Raw genomic sequence first — 26,081 nt, 5'->3', positions numbered from 1 at the left:
GTAGGACTGTGAGCCCTACGAAGGAGGGCAGGTGGTGGGCAACAACCTGCTGATCCCCCGCGTGATGGCGGGCGACGAGGGCAACTTCTCCTGCGTGGCCGATTTCCGCCGCTTTAACCGCACGTGGCGCGTCTCCCGCACGCGCCACATCCGCGTCGTCAGTGAGTGCCCCGTGGGGGGGGGGGAGAGCGGAGGGAGGGATACTCTTTGGTTCTGTTGGGTAAAGTCACCACGTACGTGAAAATAAAATAACCAAAAATCACGACGTTTCGGCCACAACACAAGCGGCCTTCATCAGGTGAAGGGGACGAGACGGTCTGGTAGGACAGCGCTGGAGTGGGAGAAGCCACGCTTAGATCACGACCTTTAAGCTGTGTGAGAAGAAAAAGACCAAGCGCCTTGACAAAGGAATTAGCATAGAATTTAGCATTGAAATGGCTCATTGAAATAGCTAAGTTAAAGTTTACACATCCGCAGAGGTACCCCTTGACAAAGGAATTAGCGCTGGAGTGGAAGAAGCCACGCTTAGATCACGACGTTTAAGCTGTGTGAGAAGAAACAAAGCGCCTTGACAAAGGAATTAGCATATAATTTAGCATTGAAATAGCTGAGTGATTAGCTTGTAACTGGTCACAGAAATAGCTGTGTTAAAGTCAGAGCATATACATTCACTGAGGCACCTAGTACTAATCAAACAGGAGAATTTAGCGAAACGCAACCACGCTCAGACAGCGGACCTTTAAACTGTGTGCGAGCAAACAAGGTGTTCTGACGAAGAAATTAGCATAAAAATTAGCATTTGATTGGCCGATTTTAGGAAAGAGGTGGTGTACGTGCCGGTGGACTTGCCGTTTGGCGCGGGGGGGAAGGGGGGAGTTTACCTATTGATGGTGTGAAAAGGGAATTCATAAGAGCTGCGAAAGTTTGGGGTACCACTACTTGAAACAAAAATATACTGTACCATTGAAATTAGAGGGAGGGAGTTGTCATAATGCGGAGGGCGTGCGGGCTATAACCTACAACCTGCGTACCGGGCGAGGTAGTCAACATCTCATAGCCACCGTGATGATGATGATGAGAGAGAGACACTCAGACACTCCACATCTACAGCAGCAGCAGCAGGCATCGTCAGGGTCCGGGATCGAACCCACGACCTCCTGTGTACCAGGCGAGGTAGTCAACATCTCATAGCCACCGTGATGATGATGATGATGAGAGAGAGACACTCAGAGACTCCACATCTACAGCAGCAGCAGCAGGCATCGTCAGGATCCGGGATCGAACCCACGACCTCCTGTGTACCAGGCGAGGTAGTCAACATCTCATAGCCACCGTGATGATGATGATGAGAGAGAGACACTCAGACTCCACATCTACAGCAGCAGCAGCAGGCATCGTCAGGGTCCGGGATCGAACCCACGACCTCCTGTATAGCAGGCGAGGTAGTCAACATCTCATAGCCACCGTGATGATGATGATGATGAGAGAGAGACACTCAGACTCCACATCTACAGCAGCAGCAGCAGCAGGCATCGTCAGGGTCCGGGATCGAACCCACGACCTCCTGTATAGCAGGCGAGGTAGTCAACATGTCCAATACACCGGCTAGTGCTGTACTAGTAACAAATTGGCACGATTCTGTTGACGTGACAAACCCTTTGCTGATTGGCTGTGTCGGGTGGTGGCCGGTTTAACGACACAACATTTATATTAGCGCGATCAAAACAACAACAACACAACAACAACAACCTTTATCATGGATGACTTGGGTCGGGAAAGCCTCCTACTACGACTACTCCTACAACTACTCCTGCTACAGCTACTACTAGAACTACTCCTACAACTACTACTACTACTCCTACTATTACTACAACTACTACTACAACTACTACTCCTACAACTACTCCTACAACTACTACTACTACAGCTACTACTACTACTACTCCTACAACTACTACTGCTACAACTACTACTACTCCTACAACTACTCCTACTACTCCTACATCTACTACTCCTACAACTACAACTCCTACAACTACTCGTACAACTACTACTACTCCTACAACTAGTCCTACAACTACACCTACTACTACTCCTACAACTACTACAGCTACTACTACTGCTACTCCTACTACTACACCTACTACTGCTACAACTACTACTACTCCTACAACTACTCCTACTACTCCTACAACTACTCCTACTACTCCTACAACTACTACTCCTACAACTACTCCTACAACTACTACTACTCCTACAACTAGTCCTACAACTAGTCCTACAACTACACCTACTACTACTCCTACAACTACTTCTACTACAGCTACTACTAGAACTACTCCTACAACTACTATTACAACTACTCCTACTACAGCTACTACTAGAATTACTCCTACTACTACTACTACAACTACTACTACAACTACTCCTACTACTCCTACTACTACTCCTACAACTACTACTACTCCTACAACTAGTCCTACTCCTACAACTAGTCCTACAACTACACCTACTACTACTCCTACAACTACTCCTACTACAGCTACTACTAGAACTACTCCTACTACTCCTACTACTACTACAGCTACTACTAGAACTACTCCTACAACTACTCCTACAACTACTACTACTCCTACAACTACTACTACAACTACTACTCCTACAACTACTCGTACAACTACTCCTACAATTAGTCCTACAACTACTCCTACAACTACTCCTACTACTACACCTACTACTGCTACTACAACTATTCCTAATATAACAACTACTACTACTACTCCTACAGCTACTTCTACTACTCCTACTACTCCTACTACTACTACTCCTACTGCTACTACTCCTACTGCTACTACTCCTACTACGACTACTACAATCACTACAACTACTACAACTACTACTCCTATTACTACTACAATCACTACAACTACTCCTACTACAACTACTACACTCACTACACCTACTACGACTACTGCTACGAGTTAACCGAGTCGACGTCGCCTACCCACCGCTGTGCCCCCTCTCTCGCCCCATGCAGTTCCCACCAACGAGAAGCCTCCCACGGTGCTGATCCCTTCCAAGAACGCAACAATGGAAGCGGAGATCGGTGAGTAGCCCTGCCCTGGGGATCTGTGCGGCGACTCTGTGGGTCTCTGTGTGAGTCTGTGGGTCTTGGTGGGAGTCTGTGGGTCTCTATGTGAGTCTGTGGGTCTTGGTGGGTCTCTGTGGGTCTTGGTGGGAGTCTGTGGGTCTTGGTGGGTCTCTTTGTGAGTCTGTGGGGCTCTGTGGGAGTCTGTGGGAGTTTGTGGGTCTCTGTGGGAGTCTGTGTGAGTTTGTGGGTCTCTGTGGGTGTCTATGTGAGTCTGTGGGTCTTGGTGGGAGTCTGTGGGTCTTGGTGGGTCTCTTTGTGAGTTTGTGGGTCTCTGTGGGAGTCTGTGTGAGTCTGTGGGTCTTTTTGTGAGTCTGTGGGTCTCTGTGGAAGTCTGTGGGAGTCTGTGGGTCTCTGTGGGAGTCTGTGGGTCTCTGTGGGAGTCTGTGGGTCTCTATGTGAGTCTGTGGGTCTCTGTGTGAGTCTGTGAGTCTCTGTGCGAGTCTGTGGGTCTCTGTGTGAGTCTGTGGGTCTCTGTGTGAGTCTGTGTATCTCTATGGGAGTCTGTGGATCTCTGTGTGAGTCTGTGGGTCTCTATGGGAGTCTGTCGTCTCTATGGGAGTCTGTGGATCTCTGTGCGAGTCTGTGGGTCTCTGTGTGAGTCTGTGGGTCTCTGTGTGCATCTGTGGGTCTCTATGTGAGTCTGTGGGTCTCTGTGTGAGTCTGTGGGTCTCTGTGTGAGTCTGTGGGTCTCTGCGAGTCTGTGGGTCTCTATGGGAGTCTGTGGGGCTCTCTGTGTATCTCTATGGGAGTCTGTGGGTCTCTGTGGGAGTCTGTGGATCTCTGTGCGAGTCTGTGGGTCTCTGTGTGAGTCTGTGGGTCTCTGTGTGAGTCTGTGGGTCTCTGTGGGTCTCTCTGTGAGTCTCTGTGTGAGTCTGTGGGTCTCTGTGTGAGTCTGTGGGTCTCTATGGCAGTCTGTGAGTTTCTTTGGGAGCCTGTCGTCTCTATGGGAGTCTGTTGGAGTCTGTGGGTCTCTGTGAGTCTCTGTGGGTCTCTAAGGGAGTCTGTGGGTTTCTGTGGGAGTCTGTGGGTCTCTGTGGGAGTCTGTGAGTCTCTGTGGGAGTCTGTTGGCGTCTGTGGGTCTCTGTGTGAGTCTGTGGGTCTCTGTGGGAGTCTGTGAGTCTATGTGCGAGTCTGTGAGTCTATGTGCGTGTCTGTGGGTCTCTGTGGGAGTCTGTGAGTCTCTGTGGGAGTCTGTTGGCGTCTGTGGGTCTCTGTGTGAGTCTGTGGGTCTCTATGGGAGTCTGTGGGTCTCTATGGGAGTCTGTGGGTCTCTGTGTGAGTCTGTGAGTCTCTGTGTGAGTCTGTCGTCTCTATGGGAGTCTGTTGGAGTCTGTGGGTCTCTGTGGGATTCTGTGAGTCTCTGTGGGTCTCTGTGGGAGTCTGTGGGTCTCTGTGTGAGTCTGTGGGTCTCTGTGTGAGTCTGTGAGTCTCTGTGGGAGTCTGTGGGTCTCTGTGTGAGTCTGTCGTCTCTATGGGAGTCTGTTGGAGTCTGTGGTTCTCTGTGGGAGTCTGTGAGTCTCTGTGGGTCTCTGTGGGAGTCTGTGGGTCTCTGTGTGAGTCTGTGGGTCTCTGTGGGAGTCTGTGAGTCTCTGTGTGAGTCTATGGGTCTCTGTGTGAGTCTGTGGGTCTCTGTGGGAGTCTGTGAGTCTCTGTGTGAGTCTGTGGGTCTCTGTGTGAGTCTGTGGGTCTCTGTGGGAGTCTGTGAGTCTCTGTGTGAGTCTATGGGTCTCTGTGTGAGTCTGTGGGTCTCTGTGGGAGTCTGTGAGTCTCTGTGTGAGTCTGTGGGTCTCTGTGGGAGTCTGTGAGTCTCTGTGGGAGTATGTGGGTCTCTGTGGGAGTCTGTGAGTCTCTGTGTGAGTCTGTGGGTCTCTGTGTGAGTCTGTGGGTCTCTGTGGGAGTCTGTGAGTCTCTGTGTGAGTCTATGGGTCTCTGTGTGAGTCTGTGGGTCTCTGTGGGAGTCTGTGAGTCTCTGTGTGAGTCTGTGGGTCTCTGTGGGAGTCTGTGGGTCTCTGTGGGAGTCTGTGTGGTAGCGATAGTGTAGCGGTTAGCGCTAGGAACCTGGCGACCCGGGTTCGATTCCTGCTCACGGCCAACAACACCAGAGACGATTATCTGAACCAATCCTGGGCCTCCCCTAGGTCGACTCAGCCTCAAATAAGTACCTGGTGTAGCGGTGTGTAGTAAACATCGCCACTAGGGAGACAAAGGCGGCCGGGCGTGGGGCTGGCCACCCCACCCCCTCGTGTGCCACAGTGCCGGTAGCCTTCAAAGGCGCTGCTACTCGCTACTAACAGCACTTGCCCCTACAGCCCTGTTAGAGGCTACACGGGGGGTCTTTGTCTTTGCCTTCTTGTGGTGGTGTGTAGCTGTGTGTGTACCTGTGTGTGCGTACCTGTGTGTGTGTGTGTACCTGTGTGTGTGTACCTGTGTGTGCGTACCTGTGTTTGTGTGTGTGCGTGTACCTGTGTGTGTGCCTGTGTGTGTGTGTACCTGTGTGTGTGTACCTGTGTGTGTGTACCTGTGTGTGTGTACCTGTGTGTGTGTGTATGTTGCGTAACGCTGTGTGGAAGCTACCTGGTCTGTCGCTCCGCACTAAGCTTCAGGTCTTCTCGGCCACGGTCATTCCCTCCCTTCTCTACGCTTGCGAAACGTGGACCCCCCTATTGGAACATCTTCGCCGGTTAGAAACATTTAGGCTGGCCTGCCTACGATCCATCCTGGGTTTAACCAGACTGGATTGTGTGAGGAGCTCACAAATCCTTGAAAGATCTGGGCAAGGTCCCATCGGTGAGCTCCTCCGGCGGGCAAGGCTGCGATGGCTGGGTCATGTAGCCCGCATGCCCAGCCACCGCATGCCGAAACAGCTTTTGTTCGGCCGGATTGAGGGGGCTAAGCGGGCGCGGCACGGGCTAGAGAAGAGATGGAGTGAATTGGTACAGGAGGACGTGGAGCTGAGTGGACTTGCCGATGACTGGTACCAGCGGTGTCAAGATCGGCCTCTGTGGAGGAGGCTCGTGAAGGACGCTACTGAGCAGTTGGAGGCAGTCGCCCTCCAACAACAACGGAGGGCGGAGGAGCGACGCTCACAACAACGAGCGGAGCGCCGGGTGGCTAAAGCACAGCAGGTTGGCACAGTAGGGGGCACAGGTGGTGCACCAGCCAGTCATCTCAGTCAGTCGACCCGTGGCACCTGGATCTGCCCCGTGACCTCCTGCCAGCGGGCGTTCGACACTTCACGTGGCCTCAGGGTGCACATGTCCTGGCACAAGCGTCGTGGTGACGTCACCACCACTTAGTGGCGAATGGCGGTGGTTGTTGTTGTTGTGTGTCTGTCAGTGTGTGTGTCTGTGAGTCTGTGTGTATGCCTGTCAGTGTGTGTGTGTCACTGTGTGTGTAACTGTGTGTGTGTGCAACTGTGTGTGTAACTGTGTGTGTTACTGTGTGTGTAACTTTGTGTGTGTAACTGTGTGTGTAACTGTGTGTGTGTGTAACTGTGTGTGTGTGTAACTGTTTGTGTGTGTAACTGTATGTGTGTGTGTGTAACTGTGTGTGTGTGTGTAACTGTGTGTGTGTAACTGTGTGTGTGTGTGTAACTGTGTGTAACTGTGTGTGTGTAACTGTGTGTGTGTGTAACTGTGTGTGTGTGTGTAAGTAACTGTGTGTGTAACTGTGTGTGTGTGTGTAACTGTGTGTGTGTAACTGTGTGTGTGTGTGTAACTGTGTGTGTGTGTGTAACTGTGTGTGTGTGTAACTGTGTGTGTAACTGTGTGTAACTGTGTGTGTGTGTGTAACTGTGTGTGTGTGTGTAACTGTGTGTGTAACTGTGTGTGTGTGTGTGTGTAACTGTGTGTGTGTGTAACTGTGTGTGTAACTGTGTGTGTGTGTAACTGTGTGTGTGTGTAACTGTGTGTGTGTGTAACTGTGTGTGTGTGTAACTGTGTGTGTGTTACTGTGTGTGTGTAACTGTGTGTGTGTATGTGTAACTGTGTGTGTGTGTAACTGTGTGTGTGTGTAACTGTGTGTGTGTGTAACTGTGTGTGTGTGTAACTGTGTGTGTGTGTAACTGTGTGTGTGTGTGTAACTGTGTGTGTTTGTAACTGTGTGTGTGTGTGTAACTGTGTGTGTAACTGTGTGTGTGTGTGTGTAACTGTGTGTGTGTAACTGTGTGTGTGTAACTGTGTGTGTGTAACTGTGTGTAACTGTGTGTGTGTAACTGTGTGTGTAACTGTGTGTGACTGTGTGTGCAACTGTGTGTGTGTGTAACTGTGTGTGTGTAACTGTGTGTGTGTGTGTAACTGTGTGTGTAACTGTGTGTGTAACTGTGTGTGTAACTGTGTGTAACTGTGTGTGTGTGTGTGTAACTGTGTGTGTGTGTAACTGTGTGTGTGTGTGTAACTGTGTGTGTGTGACTGTGTGTGTGTGTGTAACTGTGTGTAACTGTGTGTGTGTGTAACTGTGTGTGTGTAACTGTGTGTGTAACTGTGTGTGTGTGACTGTGTGTGTCTAACTGTGTGTGTGTGTGTAACTGTGTGTGTGTGTAGCTGTGTGTATAACTGTGTGTGTGTAACTGTGTGTTTAACTGTGTGTGTAGCTGTGTGTGTAACTGTGTGTGTGTAACTGTGTGTGTGTGTAACTGTGTGTAACTGTGTGTGTGTAACTGTGTGCGTAACTGTGTGTAACTGTGTGTGTGTGTGTAACTGTGTGTGTGTAACTGTGTGTGTGTAACTGTGTGTGTGTGTATCTGTGTGTGTAACTGTGTGTGTGTGTAACTGTGTGTGTGTAACTGTGTGTGTAACTGTGTGTGTGTGTGTAACTGTGTGTGTGTGTAACTGTGTGTAACTGTGTGTGTGTGTTTGTGTAACTGTGTGTGTAACTGTGTGTGTGTAACTGTGTGTGTGTAACTGTGTGTGTGTAACTGTGTGTGTGTGTGTAACTGTGTGTGTGACTGTGTGTGTGTAACTGTGTGTGTGTAACTGTGTAACTGTGTGTAACTGTGTGTGTGTGTACCTGTGTGTGACTGTGTGTGTGTGTAACTGTGTGTGTGTGTGTAACTGTGTGTGTGTGTGTAACTGTGTGTGTGTAACTGTGTGTGTAACTGTGTGTGTCACTGTGTGTGTGTGACTGTGTGTGTGTGTGTAACTGTGTGTGTGTGTAACTGTGTGTGTGTAACTGTGTGTGTGTGTAACTGTGTGTGTGTGTGTGTAACTGTGTGTGTGTAACTGTGTGTGTGTAACTGTGTGTGTAACTGTGTGTGTGTAACTGTGTGTGTGTAACTGTGTGTGTAACTGTGTGTGTCACTGTGTGTGTGTGACTGTGTGTGTGTGTAACTGTGTGTGTGTGTGTGTGTAACTGTGTGTGTGTGTAACTGTGTGTGTGTGTGTGACTGTGTGTGTGTGTAACTGTGTGTGTGTGTGTAACTGTGTGTGTAACTGTGTGTGTGTGTGTAACTGTGTGTGTAACTGTGTGTGTGTGTGTAACTGTGTGTGTGTAACTGTGTGTGTGTGTGTAACTGTGTGTGTAACTGTGTGTGTGTGTGTAACTGTGTGTGTGTGTAACTGTGTGTAACTGTGTGTGTGTGTAACTGTGTGTAACTGTGTGTGTGTAACTGTGTGTGTAACTGTGTGTGTAACTGTGTGTGTGTAACTGTGTGTGTAACTGTGTGTGTGTGTCTGTGTGTGTGTGTCTGTGTGTGTGTAACTGTGTGTGTGTGTGTGTAACTGTGTGTGTGTGTAACTGTGTGTGTGTGTGTAACTGTGTGTGTGTAACTGTGTGTGTGTAACTGTGTGTGTGTGTAACTGTGTGTGTGTGTGTGTAACTGTGTGTGTAACTGTGTGTGTGTGTAACTGTGTGTGTGTAACTGTGTGTGTAACTGTGTGTGTGTAACTGTGTGCGTGTAACTGTGTGTAACTGTGTGTGTGTGTGTAACTGTGTGTGTGTGTAACTGTGTGTAACTGTGTGTGTGTGTGACTGTGTGTGTGTAACTGTGTGTATCTGTGTGTGTAACTGTGTGTGTGTAACTGTGTGTGTGTGTAGCTGTGTGTGTGTGTAACTGTGTGTGTGTAACTGTGTGTAACTGTGTGTGTGTGTGACTGTGTGTGTGTGTAACTGTGTGTGTGTCACTGTGTGTGTGTAACTGTGTGTGTAACTGTGTGTGTAACTGTGTGTGTGTAACTGTGTGTGTGTGTAACTGTGTGTGTGTGTGACTGTGTATGTGTGTAACTGTGTGTGTGTAACTGTGTGTGTAACTGTGTGTGTGTGTGTAACTGTGTGTGTAACTGTGTGTAACTGTGTGTGTCACTGTGTGTGTGTGACTGTGTGTAACTGTGTGTGTGTGACTGTGTGTGTGTGACTGTGTGTGTAACTGTGTGTAACTGTGTGTGTCACTGTGTGTGTGTGACTGTGTGTAACTGTGTGTGTGTGTAACTGTGTGTGTGTGTAACTGTGTGTGTGTGTAACTGTGTGTGTGTAACTGTGTGTGTGTGACTGTGTGTGTGTGTAACTGTGTGTGTGTGTAACTGTGTGTGTGTGTAACTGTGTGTGTGTGACTGTGTGTGTGTGTAACTGTGTGTGTAACTGTGTGTGTTACTGTGTGTGTGTGTCACTGTGTGTGTGTAACTGTGTGTGTGACTGTGTGTAACTGTGTGTGTGTGTGTGTAACTGTGTGTGTGTGTGTGTAACTGTGTGTGTGACTGTGTGTGTGTGTGTGTGTAACTGTGTGTGTGTTACTGTGTGTGTGTGTGTAACTGTGTGTGTGTGTGTGTAACTGTGTGTGTGTAACTGTGTGTGTAACTGTGTGTGTCACTGTGTGTGTGTGACTGTGTGTGTGTGTAACTGTGTGTGTAACTGTGTGTGTGTAACTGTGTGTGTGTGTAACTGTGTGTGTAACTGTGTGTGTAACTGTGTGTGTCACTGTGTGTGTGTAACTGTGTGTAACTGTGTAACTGTGTGTAACTGTGTGTGTAACTGTGTGTGTTACTGTGTGTGTGTGTCACTGTGTGTGTGTAACTGTGTGTGTGTGACTGTGTGTGTGTAACTGTGTGTGTGTGACTGTGTGTAACTGTGTGTGTGTGTAACTGTGTGTAACTGTGTGTGTGTGTAACTGTGTGTAACTGTGTGTGTGTAACTGTGTGTAACTGTGTGTGTGTGTAACTGTGTGTGTGTGTGTGTCTGTGTGTGTGACTGTGTGTGTGTCTGTGTGTGTGTGTGACTGTGTGTGTGTGTAACTGTGTGTGTAACTGTGTGTAACTGTGTGTGTGTGTAACTGTGTGTGTAACTGTGTGTGTAACTGTGTGTGTGTGTGTGTAACTGTGTGTGTAACTGTGTGTGTGTAACTGTGTGTGTGTGTGTAACTGTGTGTGTGTGTGTAACTGTGTGTGTCACTGTGTGTGTGTAACTGTGTGTGTCACTGTGTGTGTGTGTGTGACTGTGTGTGTGTAACTGTGTGTGTGTAACTGTGTGTGTGTGTAACTGTGTGTGTAACTGTGTGTGTCACTGTGTGTGTGTGACTGTGTGTGTGTGTAACTGTGTGTGTAACTGTGTGTGTGTAACTGTGTGTGTGACTGTGTGTGTGTGTGTAACTGTGTGTGTGACTGTGTGTGTGTGTGTAACTGTGTGTGTGTGTGACTGTGTGTAACTGTGTGTGTGTGTCACTGTGTGTGTGTGTAACTGTGTGTGTAACTGTGTGTGTGACTGTGTGTGTGTAACTGTGTGTGTAACTGCGTGTGTGACTGTGTGTGTGTAACTGTGTGTGTGTGTAACTGTGTGTGTGTGTGTGACTGTGTGTGTGTGTGTGTAACTGTGTGTGTGTGTAACTGTGTGTGTGTGTGTCACTGTGTGTAACTGTGTGTGTGTGTAACTGTGTGTGTGTGTGTGACTGTGTGTGTAACTGTGTGTGTCACTGTGTGTGTGTGTGTGACTGTGTGTGTGTGTAACTGTGTGTGTGTAACTGTGTGTGTGTGTGTAACTGTGTGTAACTGTGTGTGTGTGTGTGACTGTGTGTGTGTGTAACTGTGTGTGTTACTGTGTGTGTGTGTGTAACTGTGTGTGTGTAACTGTGTGTGTAACTGTGTGTGTTACTGTGTGTGTGTGTAACTGTGTGTGTGTGACTGTGTGTGTGACTGTGTGTGTGTCTGTGTGTGTGTGACTGTGTGTATCACTGTGTGTGTGTGTGACTGTGTGTGTGTGTGTGACTGTGTGTGTGTGTAACTGTGTGTAACTGTGTGTGTGTGTGTGTGTAACTGTGTGTGTAACTGTGTGTGTGTGTGTAACTGTGTGTGTAACTGTGTGTGTGTGTGTAACTGTGTGTGTGTGACTGTGTGTGTGTGTGTAACTGTGTGTAACTGTGTGTGTGTGTGTCACTGTGTGTGTGTAACTGTGTGTGTGTAACTGTGTGTAACTGTGTGTGTGTGTGACTGTGTGTGTGTGTGTGTAACTGTGTGTGTCACTGTGTGTGTGTGTAACTGTGTGTGTGACTGTGTGTGTGTCTGTGTGTGTGTGACTGTGTGTGTCACTGTGTGTGTGTGACTGTGTGTGTAACTGTCTGTGTTACTGTGTGTGTGTGTAACTGTGTGTGTGTAACTGTGTGTGTATGTGTGACTGTGTGTGTGTGTGACTGTGTGTGTGTAACTGTGTGTGTGACTGTGTGTGTGTGTGTAACTGTGTGTGTGTAACTGTGTGTGTGTGTGTGTAACTGTGTGTGTGTGTCTCCAGGCCAACGCCTCCACGTCCCGTGTCTCGCCTTCTTCGGCTACGAGGCCTCCCTCATGCCGCTGATGTACTGGCTGGTGGACGACAAATTCGTGGAGGACGTCTACAACGCCTCTGACGTGTGGGAGCAACAAGCCAGGTGGGGCCTCCACCACCACCCAACACTGGGTGGGTGGGTGAGTGGGTGGGTGGGTGGGTGAGTGGGTGAGTGGGTGAGTGGGTGGGTGAGTGGGTGGGTGAGTGGGTGAGTGGGTGGGTGAGTGAGTGGGTGAGTGGGTGGGTGAGTGGGTGGGTGAGTGAGTGGGTGAGTGGGTGGGTGAGTGGGTGGGTGGGTGAGTGGGTGAGTGGGTGGGTGAGTGGGTGAGTGGGTGGGTGAGTGGGTGAGTGGGTCGGCGAGTGGGTGGGTGAGTAGGTGGGTGAGTGGGTGAGTGAGTGGGTGGGTGAGTGGGTGAGTGAGTGGGTGGGTGAGTAGGTGAGTGGGTGAGTGGGTGAGTGAGTGGGTGAGTGGGTGAGTGAGTGTGTGGGTGGGTGAGTGAGTGGGTGAGTGAGTGAGTGAGTGGGTGGGTCAGTGGGTGGGTGAGTGAGTGAGTGAGTCGGTGAGTGAGTGTGTGAGTGGGTGAGTGAGCGAGTGAGCGGGTGAGTCAGTGAGTGGGTGGGTGAGTGAGTGAGTGAGTGGGTGGGTGGGTGAGTGGGTGGGTGAGTGGGTGGGTGAGTGGGTGAGTGGGTGAGTGGGTGAGTGAGTGAGCGAGTGGGTGGGTGAGTTAGTGGGTGAGTGAGTTGGTGAGTGAGATGGTGAGTGAATGGGTGAGTGTGTAAGTGAGTGAGTGAGTTGGTGGGTGAGTTAGTGGGTGAGTTAGTGGGTGAGCGAGTTGATGAGTGAGTTGGTGAGTGAGTGGGTGAGTGAGTGAGCGAGTGAGTGAGCGAGTGGGTGGGTGAGTTAGTAAGTGAGCGAGTGAGTGGGTGAGTGGACCTCCATGTAACTCTGCGTGGTTAACAAGATGTATCTGGAGGGGTATCACTGTGTGTGTGTCACTGTGTGTGTGTCACTGTGTGTGTGGGGCTCTGGACGGGTGCGAGGGGCTGGTAACCCCTCCACCTTCAATTAATTACCACGAAACCACGACTTAAATATGTAACTAATAAGCTTGTGCTGGAGGCCCCGGGGGGACAGGCGTCTATGACGTCTCCTGGCCAAACCCCAATTGGCGGAGCCAGGAGATTGAATCTCAACCCTCGGGGCTCCTCCAGAAACAACGAAAAGCCACTTCGTGTGGCCACGTGGAATGTTCGAACGCTCACTGCGGAGGAGAGGCTGCCACTCCTCTGTCGGGAGCTAGACCGGTACCGCCTGGATCTCTGTGGCATTCAGAAGGTCCGGTGGACCAGTTCTCGCTCCTGCCACCATGAGGGGTGGACAGTCCTCTACTCGGGGCAGCAGACTGCCAAACAACAGGGTGTGGCTCTTCTTTTGAACAAAAGAATGAAGGGTGCGTGGGAGCGTGGCAGTGAGGTGTGGGAAGCTGTAAGCCCCAGGCTACTTTGGGCTCGCCTTCCCATCAACCGGAGGCGAGGAGTGGTGGTCGTGGTTGCTTATGCCCCCACTGAAGACGAACATCTGTGGAGGGATGCAGGCAAAGCCGATGAGTCAGATGCCTTCTATGACCTGTCACAGGTGCTGGCTAAAGTGGCCCCTCGGGATAGAGTCATCTTGTTGGGTGACTGCAATGGCCGAGTTGGTCATGATACTGGCACCTGGTCTGGAGTGATTGGAGGGCATGGGCCGGATCAGCTCAATAACAACGGTAGGCGGCTGCTAGATTTTTGTGCAGCCCATGGGCTTGTAATTACCAACACGCTGTTCCAGCATCGGCGCATCCACACAAACATCATGGATGCATGCCGGGTCCAAGCAAGAACATCTGCTGGACTACATAGTGACGGACCAGCGGATGCGAGCCCATGTCCTTGACATCAGGACCTACCATGGAGCTGATCTGCCGTCTGACCATCAACTAGTCATCTGTAAGATGCGCCTGCCATTCTTCCACACCGGTGGTGGGTGTACACCCAGGACCCCATTCCAACCTAAAGTGGCCCAGTCTCAGTTATCTGATGAAAGTTGCAAGCGAGGATTTCATCATCGCGTGCGGCTGGGGTTGGCATTGTCCCCCACTCCTCCTGATGTCGAGGGTAAATGGGCGAGGTTTAGGAATGTGACTCATGCAGCTGCAATGGTTGCTTTGGGTACGCGGTCCAGACCTCCCCAGAGACCCTGGCTGACAGAGGAGGTGTTCAGGATGGTTAAGAAAAAGCGACAGGCCCACTGTCATCGGCTACAGAATCCCACGTCAGAGAATGAGGAGGCTTACCGCAGCCTTCGCTTGGAGGTTCGGAGAGCCGTGAGGCGCTGGAAGGATGGGTGGTGGTCGCGGGTTGCTGAGGAGATGGAGTCTGCCTCAGTGGCCCGCGATCACACATCTCTATTTAACTCCATCAAAAAAGTAACCTGCAGCGCCACACCTATTAACCATCATTAGGGGAAAAAACGGTGATCCAATCTCAGACCCCCAGGAACAGGTTTGCAGATTTGCTTAGCATTTCTGTGAGATCCTGGGGGAGGGGAAATCCCTCAGCCAGGAAAACATCGTGGCACAAAGTGGGGATGACCCTGCTGAGGCTGCAGTGCCTCAAATATTGGAAGAAGTCACCCCCTGTGAGTGGGTGGCTGAGGTTCCATCTGTTGAGGAAGTATTGAGGGCGATCCGGAGTCTGAGACCAGGAAAGGCAGCGGGCAGAGATTATCTCCCAAGCGAAATGCTGAGGGAGGGTGGCGTTTGTGCACAGACTGCCCTATATGACATCATAACAACAGTCTGGACCACTGGACGGGTTCCGCAGGATTGGAAGGATGCCCTGGTGGTCCCCCTTTTTAAGAAGGGGGACCGCACAGACTGTAACAACTACAGGGGCATCTCACTCCTCAGTGTGCCGGGAAAGGTCCTGGCAAGGATTATTCAGCATCGCCTTGCCAGGCACGCTGAGGAGAGGCTTGCAGAGCCCCAATGCGGTTTCAGGAAAGGGCGGTCCTGCACAGATGCCATATCTTCTGTCCGTCTGCTACAGCAGAGGTGTAGGGAATTCCAACAAGACCTACATCTCTGCTTTATTGACCTGGTCAAGGCCTATGATACCATCAGTAGGCCTGGGCTCTGGGTCGTTCTTCGTGCTTTTGGAGTACCTGACCCTCTGCTCACGATCATTAAGGACCTTCATGATGGTGAGCGGGCCCGGGTAAAACTACGTGGCCGGGAGTCAGAGCCATTCCCTGTACACCTTGGGGTGCGACAGGGATGTCCTCTGGCTCCCACATTATTTAACATCTATTTTGACCACGTAGTTCGCGAAGCCTTCAATAGCTGTACCGGGGGAATCTCCATATGGTACAGATATAATGGGAGGCTAATCGACGCCCGGGTGCGGTCAAGGGATGGCTCCCTATTGCTCAACCACGTTATGTATGCTGATGACTTGGTAATAGCTGCTCAGTCAGAGGAGGAGTTGGAGACGCTGCTGCTGAGACTGGAGCGTGCCACTAAGAGGTGGGGCCTTACCATCAGCCCCACCAAAACTAAGCACCTGCCTGGGTATTTTGTACCATCGGACACTCCACCCCCACAACTCCCAATCGGTGATGGGGCAGTTGTGGAGAGAGTGGAGAGTTTCCCATACCTGGGCAGTGTGCTTATGACTGGCTCCAGTTTAACAGCAGAGGTCTCACTCCGAATCAGTCGAGCGGCAATATCTTTTCATCGGTTGCGTAACGCTGTGTGGAAGCTACCTGGTCTGTCGCTCCGCACTAAGCTTCAGGTCTTCTCGGCCACGGTCATTCCCTCCCTTCTCTACGCTTGCGAAACGTGGACCCCCCTAATGGAACATCTTCGCCGGTTAGAAACATTTAGGCTGGCCTGCCTACGATCCATCCTGGGTTTAACCAGACTGGATTGTGTGAGGAGCTCACAAATCCTTGAAAGATCTGGGCAGGGTCCCATCGGTGAGCTCCTCCGGCAGGCAAGGCTGCGATGGCTGGGTCATGTAGCCCGCATGCCCAGCCACCGCATGCCGAAACAGCTTTTGTTTGGCCGGATTGAGGGGGCTAAGCGGGCGCGGCACGGGCTAGAGAAGAGATGGAGTGATGTGGTACAGGAGGACGTGGAGCTGAGTGGACTTGCCGATGACTGGTACCAGCGGTGTCAAGATCGGCCTCTGTGGAGGAGGCTCGTGAAGGATGCTACTGGGCAGTTGGAGGCAGTCGCCCTCCAACAACAACGGAGGGCGGAGGAGCGACGCTCACAACAGCGAGCGGAGCGCCGGGTGGCTAAAGCACAGCAGGTTGGCACAGTAGGGGGCACAGGTGGTGCATCAGCCAGTCATCTCAGTCAGTCGACCAGTGGCACCTGGGTCTGCCCCGTGACCTCCTGCCAGCGGGCGTTCGACACTTCACGTGGCCTCAGGGTGCACATAGCCTGGCACAAGCGTCGTGGTGACGTCACCGCCACTTAGTGGCGAATGGCGGTTGTTGTTGTTGTTGTTGTTGTCATTGTGTGTGTATCACTTTGTGTGTGTATCACTGTGTGTGTATCACTGTGTGTGTGTGTGTCACACACACACAGTACGGCAAAACAACCCCCTACCTCCTCGCGGTGCCGGACGGGCAACTCTGTCGTGGACAGTGCTGTGGGGGGAGTGCCAATTCCGATTGGCTCCTCCCCTTATGGCGTCTGTGACCACCACAGTGGTTAAACAGGGGATCTGGACGGGTGCAAGGGGCTGGTAACCCCTCCACCTTCAATTAATTACCACGAAACCACGACTTAAATATGTAACTAATAAGCTTGTGCCGGAGGCCCCGGGGGGACAGGCGTCTATGACGTCTCCTGGCCAAACCCCAATTGGCGGAGCCAGGAGATTGAATCTCAACCCTCGGGGCTCCTCCAGAAACAACGAAAAGCCACTTCGTGTGGCCACGTGGAATGTTCGAACGCTCACTGCGGAGGAGAGGCTGCCACTCCTCTGTCGGGAGCTAGACCGGTACCGCCTGGATCTCTGTGGCATTCAGAAGGTCCGGTGGACCAGTTCTCGCTCCTGCCACCATGAGGGGTGGACAGTCCTCTACTCGGGGCAGCAGACTGCCAAACAACAGGGTGTGGCTCTTCTTTTGAACAAAAGAATGAAGGGTGCGTGGGAGCGTGGCAGTGAGGTGTGGGAAGCTGTAAGCCCCAGGCTACTTTGGGCTCGCCTTCCCATCAACCGGAGGCGAGGAGTGGTGGTCGTGGTTGCTTATGCCCCCACTGAAGACGAACATCTGTGGAGGGATGCAGGCAAAGCCGATGAGTCAGATGCCTTCTATGACCTGTCACAGGTGCTGGCTAAAGTGGCCCCTCGGGATAGAGTCATCTTGTTGGGTGACTGCAATGGCCGAGTTGGTCATGATACTGGCACCTGGTCTGGAGTGATTGGAGGGCATGGGCCGGATCAGCTCAATAACAACGGTAGGCGGCTGCTAGATTTTTGTGCAGCCCATGGGCTTGTAATTACCAACACGCTGTTCCAGCATCGGCGCATCCACACAAACATCATGGATGCATGCCGGGTCCAAGCAAGAACATCTGCTGGACTACATAGTGACGGACCAGCGGATGCGAGCCCATGTCCTTGACATCAGGACCTACCATGGAGCTGATCTGCCGTCTGACCATCAACTAGTCATCTGTAAGATGCGCCTGCCATTCTTCCACACCGGTGGTGGGTGTACACCCAGGACCCCATTCCAACCTAAAGTGGCCCAGTCTCAGTTATCTGATGAAAGTTGCAAGCGAGAATTTCATCATCGCGTGCGGCTGGGGTTGGCATTGTCCCCCACTCCTCCTGATGTCGAGGGTAAATGGGCGAGGTTTAGGACTGTGACTCATGCAGCTGCAATGGTTGCTTTGGGTACGCGGTCCAGACCTCCCCAGAGACCCTGGCTGACAGAGGAGGTGTTCAGGATGGTTAAGAAAAAGCGACAGGCCCACTGTCATCGGCTACAGAATCCCACGTCAGAGAATGAGGAGGCTTACCGCAGCCTTCGCTTGGAGGTTCGGAGAGCCGTGAGGCGCTGGAAGGATGGGTGGTGGTCGCGGGTTGCTGAGGAGATGGAGTCTGCCTCAGTGGCCCGCGATCACACATCTCTATTTAACTCCATCAAAAAAGTAACCTGCAGCGCCACACCTATTAACCATCATTAGGGGAAAAAACGGTGATCCAATCTCAGACCCCCAGGAACAGGTTTGCAGATTTGCTTAGCATTTCTGTGAGATCCTGGGGGAGGGGAAATCCCTCAGCCAGGAAAACATCGTGGCACAAAGTGGGGATGACCCTGCTGAGGCTGCAGTGCCTCAAATATTGGAAGAAGTCACCCCCTGTGAGTGGGTGGCTGAGGTTCCATCTGTTGAGGAAGTATTGAGGGCGATCCGGAGTCTGAGACCAGGAAAGGCAGCGGGCAGAGATTATCTCCCAAGCGAAATGCTGAGGGAGGGTGGCGTTTGTGCATAGACTGCCCTATATGACATCATAACAACAGTCTGGACCACTGGACGGGTTCCGCAGGATTGGAAGGATGCCCTGGTGGTCCCCCTTTTTAAGAAGGGGGACCGCACAGACTGTAACAACTACAGGGGCATCTCACTCCTCAGTGTGCCGGGAAAGGTCCTGGCAAGGATTATTCAGCATCGCCTTGCCAGGCACGCTGAGGAGAGGCTTGCGGAGCCCCAATGCGGTTTCAGGAAAGGGCGGTCCTGCACAGATGCCATATCTTCTGTCCGTCTGCTACAGCAGAGGTGTAGGGAATTCCAACAAGACCTACATCTCTGCTTTATTGACCTGGTCAAGGCCTATGATACCATCAGTAGGCCTGGGCTCTGGGTCGTTCTTCGTGCTTTTGGAGTACCTGACCCTCTGCTCACGATCATTAAGGACCTTCATGATGGTGAGCGGGCCCGGGTAAAACTACGTGGCCGGGAGTCAGAGCCATTCCCTGTACACCTTGGGGTGCGACAGGGATGTCCTCTGGCTCCCACATTATTTAACATCTATTTTGACCACGTAGTTCGCGAAGCCTTCAATAGCTGTACCGGGGGAATCTCCATATGGTACAGATATAATGGGAGGCTAATCGACGCCCGGGTGCGGTCAAGGGATGGCTCCCTATTGCTCAACCACGTTATGTATGCTGATGACTTGGTAATAGCTGCTCAGTCAGAGGAGGAGTTGGAGACGCTGCTGCTGAGACTGGAGCGTGCCACTAAGAGGTGGGGCCTTACCATCAGCCCCACCAAAACTAAGCACCTGCCTGGGTATTTTGTACCATCGGACACTCCACCCCCACAACTCCCAATCGGTGATGGGGCAGTTGTGGAGAGAGTGGAGAGTTTCCCATACCTGGGCAGTGTGCTTATGACTGGCTCCAGTTTAACAGCAGAGGTCTCACTCCGAATCAGTCGAGCGGCAATATCTTTTCATCGGTTGCGTAACGCTGTGTGGAAGCTACCTGGTCTGTCGCTCCGCACTAAGCTTCAGGTCTTCTCGGCCACGGTCATTCCCTCCCTTCTCTACGCTTGCGAAACGTGGACCCCCCTAATGGAACATCTTCGCCGGTTAGAAACATTTAGGCTGGCCTGCCTACGATCCATCCTGGGTTTAACCAGACTGGATTGTGTGAGGAGCTCACAAATCCTTGAAAGATCTGGGCAGGGTCCCATCGGTGAGCTCCTCCGGCAGGCAAGGCTGCGATGGCTGGGTCATGTAGCCCGCATGCCCAGCCACCGCATGCGAAACAGCTTTTGTTTGGCCGGATTGAGGGGGCTAAGCGGGCGCGGCACGGGCTAGAGAAGAGATGGAGTGATGTGGTACAGGAGGACGTGGAGCTGAGTGGACTTGCCGATGACTGGTACCAGCGGTGTCAAGATCGGCCTCTGTGGAGGAGGCTCGTGAAGGATGCTACTGGGCAGTTGGAGGCAGTCGCCCTCCAACAACAACGGAGGGCGGAGGAGCGACGCTCACAACAGCGAGCGGAGCGCCGGGTGGCTAAAGCACAGCAGGTTGGCACAGTAGGGGGCACAGGTGGTGCATCAGCCAGTCATCTCAGTCAGTCGACCAGTGGCACCTGGGTCTGCCCCGTGACCTCCTGCCAGCGGGCGTTCGACACTTCACGTGGCCTCAGGGTGCACATAGCCTGGCACAAGCGTCGTGGTGACGTCACCGCCACTTAGTGGCGAATGGCGGTTGTTGTTGTTGTTGTTGTCATTGTGTGTGTATCACTTTGTGTGTGTATCACTGTGTGTGTATCACTGTGTGTGTGTGTGTCACACACACACAGTACGGCAAAACAACCCCCTACCTCCTCGCGGTGCCGGACGGGCAACTCTGTCGTGGACAGTGCTGTGGGGGGAGTGCCAATTCCGATTGGCTCCTCCCCTTATGGCGTCTGTGACCACCACAGTGGTTAAACAGGGGATCTGGACGGGTGCAAGGGGCTGGTAACCCCTCCACCTTCAATTAATTACCACGAAACCACGACTTAAATATGTAACTAATAAGCTTGTGCCGGAGGCCCCGGGGGGACAGGCGTCTATGACGTCTCCTGGCCAAACCCCAATTGGCGGAGCCAGGAGATTGAATCTCAACCCTCGGGGCTCCTCCAGAAACAACGAAAAGCCACTTCGTGTGGCCACGTGGAATGTTCGAACGCTCACTGCGGAGGAGAGGCTGCCACTCCTCTGTCGGGAGCTAGACCGGTACCGCCTGGATCTCTGTGGCATTCAGAAGGTCCGGTGGACCAGTTCTCGCTCCTGCCACCATGAGGGGTGGACAGTCCTCTACTCGGGGCAGCAGACTGCCAAACAACAGGGTGTGGCTCTTCTTTTGAACAAAAGAATGAAGGGTGCGTGGGAGCGTGGCAGTGAGGTGTGGGAAGCTGTAAGCCCCAGGCTACTTTGGGCTCGCCTTCCCATCAACCGGAGGCGAGGAGTGGTGGTCGTGGTTGCTTATGCCCCCACTGAAGACGAACATCTGTGGAGGGATGCAGGCAAAGCCGATGAGTCAGATGCCTTCTATGACCTGTCACAGGTGCTGGCTAAAGTGGCCCCTCGGGATAGAGTCATCTTGTTGGGTGACTGCAATGGCCGAGTTGGTCATGATACTGGCACCTGGTCTGGAGTGATTGGAGGGCATGGGCCGGATCAGCTCAATAACAACGGTAGGCGGCTGCTAGATTTTTGTGCAGCCCATGGGCTTGTAATTACCAACACGCTGTTCCAGCATCGGCGCATCCACACAAACATCATGGATGCATGCCGGGTCCAAGCAAGAACATCTGCTGGACTACATAGTGACGGACCAGCGGATGCGAGCCCATGTCCTTGACATCAGGACCTACCATGGAGCTGATCTGCCGTCTGACCATCAACTAGTCATCTGTAAGATGCGCCTGCCATTCTTCCACACCGGTGGTGGGTGTACACCCAGGACCCCATTCCAACCTAAAGTGGCCCAGTCTCAGTTATCTGATGAAAGTTGCAAGCGAGAATTTCATCATCGCGTGCGGCTGGGGTTGGCATTGTCCCCCACTCCTCCTGATGTCGAGGGTAAATGGGCGAGGTTTAGGACTGTGACTCATGCAGCTGCAATGGTTGCTTTGGGTACGTGGTCCAGACCTCCCCAGAGACCCTGGCTGACAGAGGAGGTGTTCAGGATGGTTAAGAAAAAGCGACAGGCCCACTGTCATCGGCTACAGAATCCCACGTCAGAGAATGAGGAGGCTTACCGCAGCCTTCGCTTGGAGGTTCGGAGAGCCGTGAGGCGCTGGAAGGATGGGTGGTGGTCGCGGGTTGCTGAGGAGATGGAGTCTGCCTCAGTGGCCCGCGATCACACATCTCTATTTAACTCCATCAAAAAAGTAACCTGCAGCGCCACACCTATTAACCATCATTAGGGGAAAAAACGGTGATCCAATCTCAGACCCCCAGGAACAGGTTTGCAGATTTGCTTAGCATTTCTGTGAGATCCTGGGGGAGGGGAAATCCCTCAGCCAGGAAAACATCGTGGCACAAAGTGGGGATGACCCTGCTGAGGCTGCAGTGCCTCAAATATTGGAAGAAGTCACCCCCTGTGAGTGGGTGGCTGAGGTGCCATCTGTTGAGGAAGTATTGAGGGCGATCCGGAGTCTGAGACCAGGAAAGGCAGCGGGCAGAGATTATCTCCCAAGCGAAATGCTGAGGGAGGGTGGCGTTTGTGCACAGACTGCCCTATATGACATTATAACAAGTCTGGACCACTGGATAGGTTCCGCAGGATTGGAAGGATGCCCTGGTGGTCCCCCTTTTTAAGAAGGGGGACCGCACCGACTGTAACAACTACAGGGGCATCTCACTCCTCAGTGTGCCGGGAAAGGTCCTGGCAAGGATTATTCAGCATCGCCTTGCCAGGCACGCTGAAGAGAGGCTTGCGGAGCCCCAATGCGGTTTCAGGAAAAGGCGGTCCTGCACAGATGCCATATTTTCTGTCCGTCTGCTACAGCAGAGGTGTAGGAAATTCCAACAAAACCTACATCTCTGCTTTATTGACCTGGTCAAGGCCTATGATACCATCAGTAGGCCTGGGCTCTGGGTTGTTCTTCGTGCTTTTGGAGTACCTGACCCTCTGCTCACGATCATTAAGGACCTTCATGATGGTGAGCGGGCCCGGGTAAAACTACGTGGCCGGGAGTCAGAGCCATTCCTTGTACACCTTGGGGTGCGACAGGGATGTCCTCTGGCTCCCACGTTATTTAACATCTATTTTGACCACGTAGTTCGTGAAGCCTTCAATAGCTGTACCGGGGGAATCTCCATATGGTACAGATATAATGGGAGCCTGATCGACGCCCGGGTGCGGTCAAGGGATAGCTCCCTATTGCTCAACCACGTTATGTATGCTGATGATTTGGTAATAGCTGCTCATTCAGAGGAGGAGTTGGAGACGCTGCTGCTGAGACTGGAGCGTGCCACTAAGAGGTGGGGCCTTACCATCAGCCCCACCAAAACTAAGCACCTGCCTGGGTATTTTGTACCATCGGACACTCAACCCCCACAACTCCCAATCGGTGATGGGGCAGTTGTGGAGAGAGTGGAGAGTTTCCCATACCTGGGCAGTGTGCTTATGACCGGCTCCAGTTTAACAGCAGAGGTCTCACTCCGAATCAGTCGAGCGGCAATATCTTTTCATCGGTTGCGTAACTCTGTGTGGAAGCTACCTGGTCTGTCGCTCCGCACTAAGCTTCAGGTCTTCTTGGCCACGGTCATTCCCTCCCTTCTATATGCTTGCGAAACGTGGACCCCCCTAATGGAACATCTTCGCCGGTTAGAAACATTTAGGCTGGCCTGCCTACGATCCATCCTGGGTTTAACCAGACTGGATTGTGTGAGGAGCTCACGAATCCTTGAAAGATCTGGGCAAGGTCCCATCGGTGAGCTCCTCCGGCAGGCAAGGCTGCGATGGCTGGGTCATGTAGCCCGCATGCCCAGCCACCGCATGCCGAAACAGCTTTTGTTTGGCCGGATTGAGGGGACTAAGCGGGTGCGGCACGGGCCAGAGAAGAGATGGAGTGATGTGGTACAGGAGGACGTGGAGCTGAGTGGACTTGCTGATGACTGGTACCAGCGGTGTCAAGATTGGCCTCTGTGGAGGAGGCTCGTGAAGGACGCTACTGGGCAGTTGGAGGCAGTCGCCCTCCAACAACAACGGAGGGCGGAGGAGTGACGCTCACAACAACGAGCGGAGCGCCGGGTGGCTAAAGCACAGCAGGTTGGCACAGTAGGGGGCACAGGTGGTGCACCAGCCAGTCATCTCAGTCAGTCGACCCGTGGCACCTGGGTCTGCCCCGTGACCTCCTGCCAGCGGGCGTTCGACACTTCACGTGGCCTCAGGGTGCACATAGCCTGGCACAAGCGTCGTGGTGACGTCACCGCCACTTAGTGGCGAATGGCGGTTGTTGTTGTTGTTGTGTCACTGTGTGTGTGTGTCTGTGTGTGTCACTGTGTGTGTGTGTGTCACTGTGTGTGTGTCACTATGTGTGTCACTGTGTGTGTGTCACTGTGTGTGTCACTGTGTGTGTGTCACTGTGTGTGTCACTGTGTTTGTGTCACTGTGTGTGTCACTGTGTGTGTCACTGTGTGTGTGTGTCACTGTGTGTGACACTGTGTGTGTGTCACTGTGTGTGTCACTGTGTGTGTGTCACTGTGTGTGTGTCACTGTGTGTGTCACTATGTGTGTGTATGTGTGTGTGTCACTGTGTGTGTCACTGTGTGTATGTGTCACTGTGTGTGTGTCACTGTGTGTGTGTCACTGTGTGTATGTGTCACTGTGTGTGTGTCACTGTGTGTGTGTCACTGTGTGTGTCACTGTGTGTGTGTGTCACTGTGTGTGTCACTGTGTGTGTCACTGTGTGTGTGTCACTGTGTGTGTCACTGTGTGTGTGTCACTGTGTGTGTCACTGTGTGTGTGTCACTGTGTGTGTGTCACTGTGTGTGTCACACTGTGTGTGTGTCACTGTGTGTGTCACTGTGTGTGTCACTGTGTGTGTGTGTCACTGTGTGTGTCACACTGTGTGTGTGTCACTGTGTGTCACTGTGTGTCACTGTGTGTGTCACTGTGTGTGTGTCACTGTGTGTGTCACTGTGTGTGTCTGTGTGTGTGTGTCACTGTGTGTGTGTGTCACTGTGTGTGTCACTGTGTGTGTGTCACTGTGTGTGTGTCACTGTGTGTGTCACACTGTGTGTGTGTCACTGTGTGTGTCACTGTGTGTGTGTCACTGTGTGTGTCACACTGTGTGTGTGTCACTGTGTGTGTCACTGTGTGTGTCACTGTGTGTGTGTCACTGTGTGTCACTGTGTGTGTGTGTGTCACACTGTGTGTGTCACTGTGTGTGTCACTGTGTGTGTGTGTCACTGTGTGTGTGTGTCACTGTGTGTGTCACTGTGTGTGTCACTCACTCACACCCAGGGTAGTGAACGAGTCGTATGGGGAGCGTTACGTGGAGCGCCCCCTGGAGCTGACGAGCGTCACTGTGTGTGTCACTGTGTGTGTGTCACTGTCTGTCACTGTGTGTCACACTGTGTGTCACACTGTGTGTGTCACACTGTGTGTCACTGTCACTCACACACAGGGTAGTGAACGAGTCTTATGGGGAGCGTTACGTGGAGCGCCCCCTGGAGCTGACGAGCGTCTCTGTGTGTGTCACTGTGTGTGTGTCACTGTGTGTCACTGTGTGTGTGTGTCACTGTGTGTGTGTGTGTGTCTGTGTGTGTGTCACTGTGTGTCACTGTGTGTGTCACTGTGTGTGTGTGTCACTGTGTGTATGTCACTGTGTGTGTGTCACACTGTGTGTGTCACTGTGAGTGACACTGTGTGTGTGTCACTGTGTGTGTGTCACTGTGTGTCTGTGTCACTGTGTGTGTGTCACACTGTGTGTGTCACTGTGTGTCACTGTGTGTCACTGTGTGTGTGTCACTGTGTGTGTGTGTGTGTCTGTGTGTGTGTCACTGTGTGTCACTGTGTGTGTCACTGTGTGTGTGTCACTGTGTGTGTGTGTCACTGTGTGTGTGTCACTGTGAGTGTGACACTGTGTGTGTGTGTCACTGTGTGTGTGTCACACTGTGTGTCACTGTGAGTGTGACACTGTGTGTGTGTGTGTGTCACTGTGTGTGTGTCACTGTGTGTGTCACTGTGTGTGTCACTGTGTGTGTGTCACTGTGTGTGTCACTGTGTGTGTGTCACTGTGTGTGTCACTCTGTGTGTGTGTGTCACTGTGTGTGTGTCACTGTGTGTGTCACTGTGTGTGTGTGTGTCACTGTGTGTGTCACTGTGTGTGTGTCACTGTGTGTGTCACACTGTGTGTGTCACTCACACCCAGGGTAGTGAACGAGTCTTATGGGGAGCGTTACGTGGAGCGCCCCCTGGAGCTGACGAGCGTCTCTGTGTGTGTCACTGTGTGTGTGTCACTGTGTGTGTGTGTCACTGTGTGTGTGTCACTGTGTGTGTGTGTCACTGTGTGTGTCACTGTGTGTGTCACTGTGTGTGTGTGTCACTGTGTGTGTGTGTCACTGTGTGTGTGTCACTGTGTGTGTCACTGTGTGTGTCACTGTGTGTGTCA

At 52.1% G+C, this 26,081-nt stretch overlaps 1 protein-coding gene across 1 annotated transcript; it reads left to right on the top strand.

Moving 5' to 3' along the window:
- Positions 1–26,081, top strand: LOC142908112 (uncharacterized). Its single transcript, XM_076058364.1, has 4 exons — positions 1–161; positions 3,038–3,106; positions 11,861–11,996; positions 24,932–26,081. The coding sequence occupies exons 1-4, from the start codon at positions 65–67 to the stop codon at positions 25,596–25,598; spliced, it is 969 nt and encodes a 322-aa protein (XP_075914479.1). The 5' UTR covers positions 1–64; the 3' UTR covers positions 25,599–26,081.

This window comes from Petromyzon marinus, assembly GCF_048934315.1.
Source record: "Petromyzon marinus isolate PM22_M1 ecotype Great Lakes invasive population chromosome 70 unlocalized genomic scaffold, UKy_Petmar_22M1.pri1.0 chr70_unloc.4, whole genome shotgun sequence".
In the NCBI taxonomy this organism is placed as follows: Eukaryota; Metazoa; Chordata; class Hyperoartia; order Petromyzontiformes; family Petromyzontidae; genus Petromyzon; species Petromyzon marinus.
Note: the sequence above shows the minus strand (reverse complement) of the source record. Positions and strands in the feature narration are given on the sequence as shown.

Coding starts and splice junctions, on each gene's coding strand:
- LOC142908112 (XM_076058364.1), top strand. CDS start 65: ATGGCGGGCGACGAGGGCAACTTCTCCTGCGTGGCCGATTTCCGCCGC. Junction 162..3,037: donor GCGCCACATCCGCGTCGTCA/GTGAGTGCCCCG, acceptor CGCCCCATGCAG/TTCCCACCAACGAGAAGCCT. Junction 3,107..11,860: donor AACAATGGAAGCGGAGATCG/GTGAGTAGCCCT, acceptor GTGTGTCTCCAG/GCCAACGCCTCCACGTCCCG.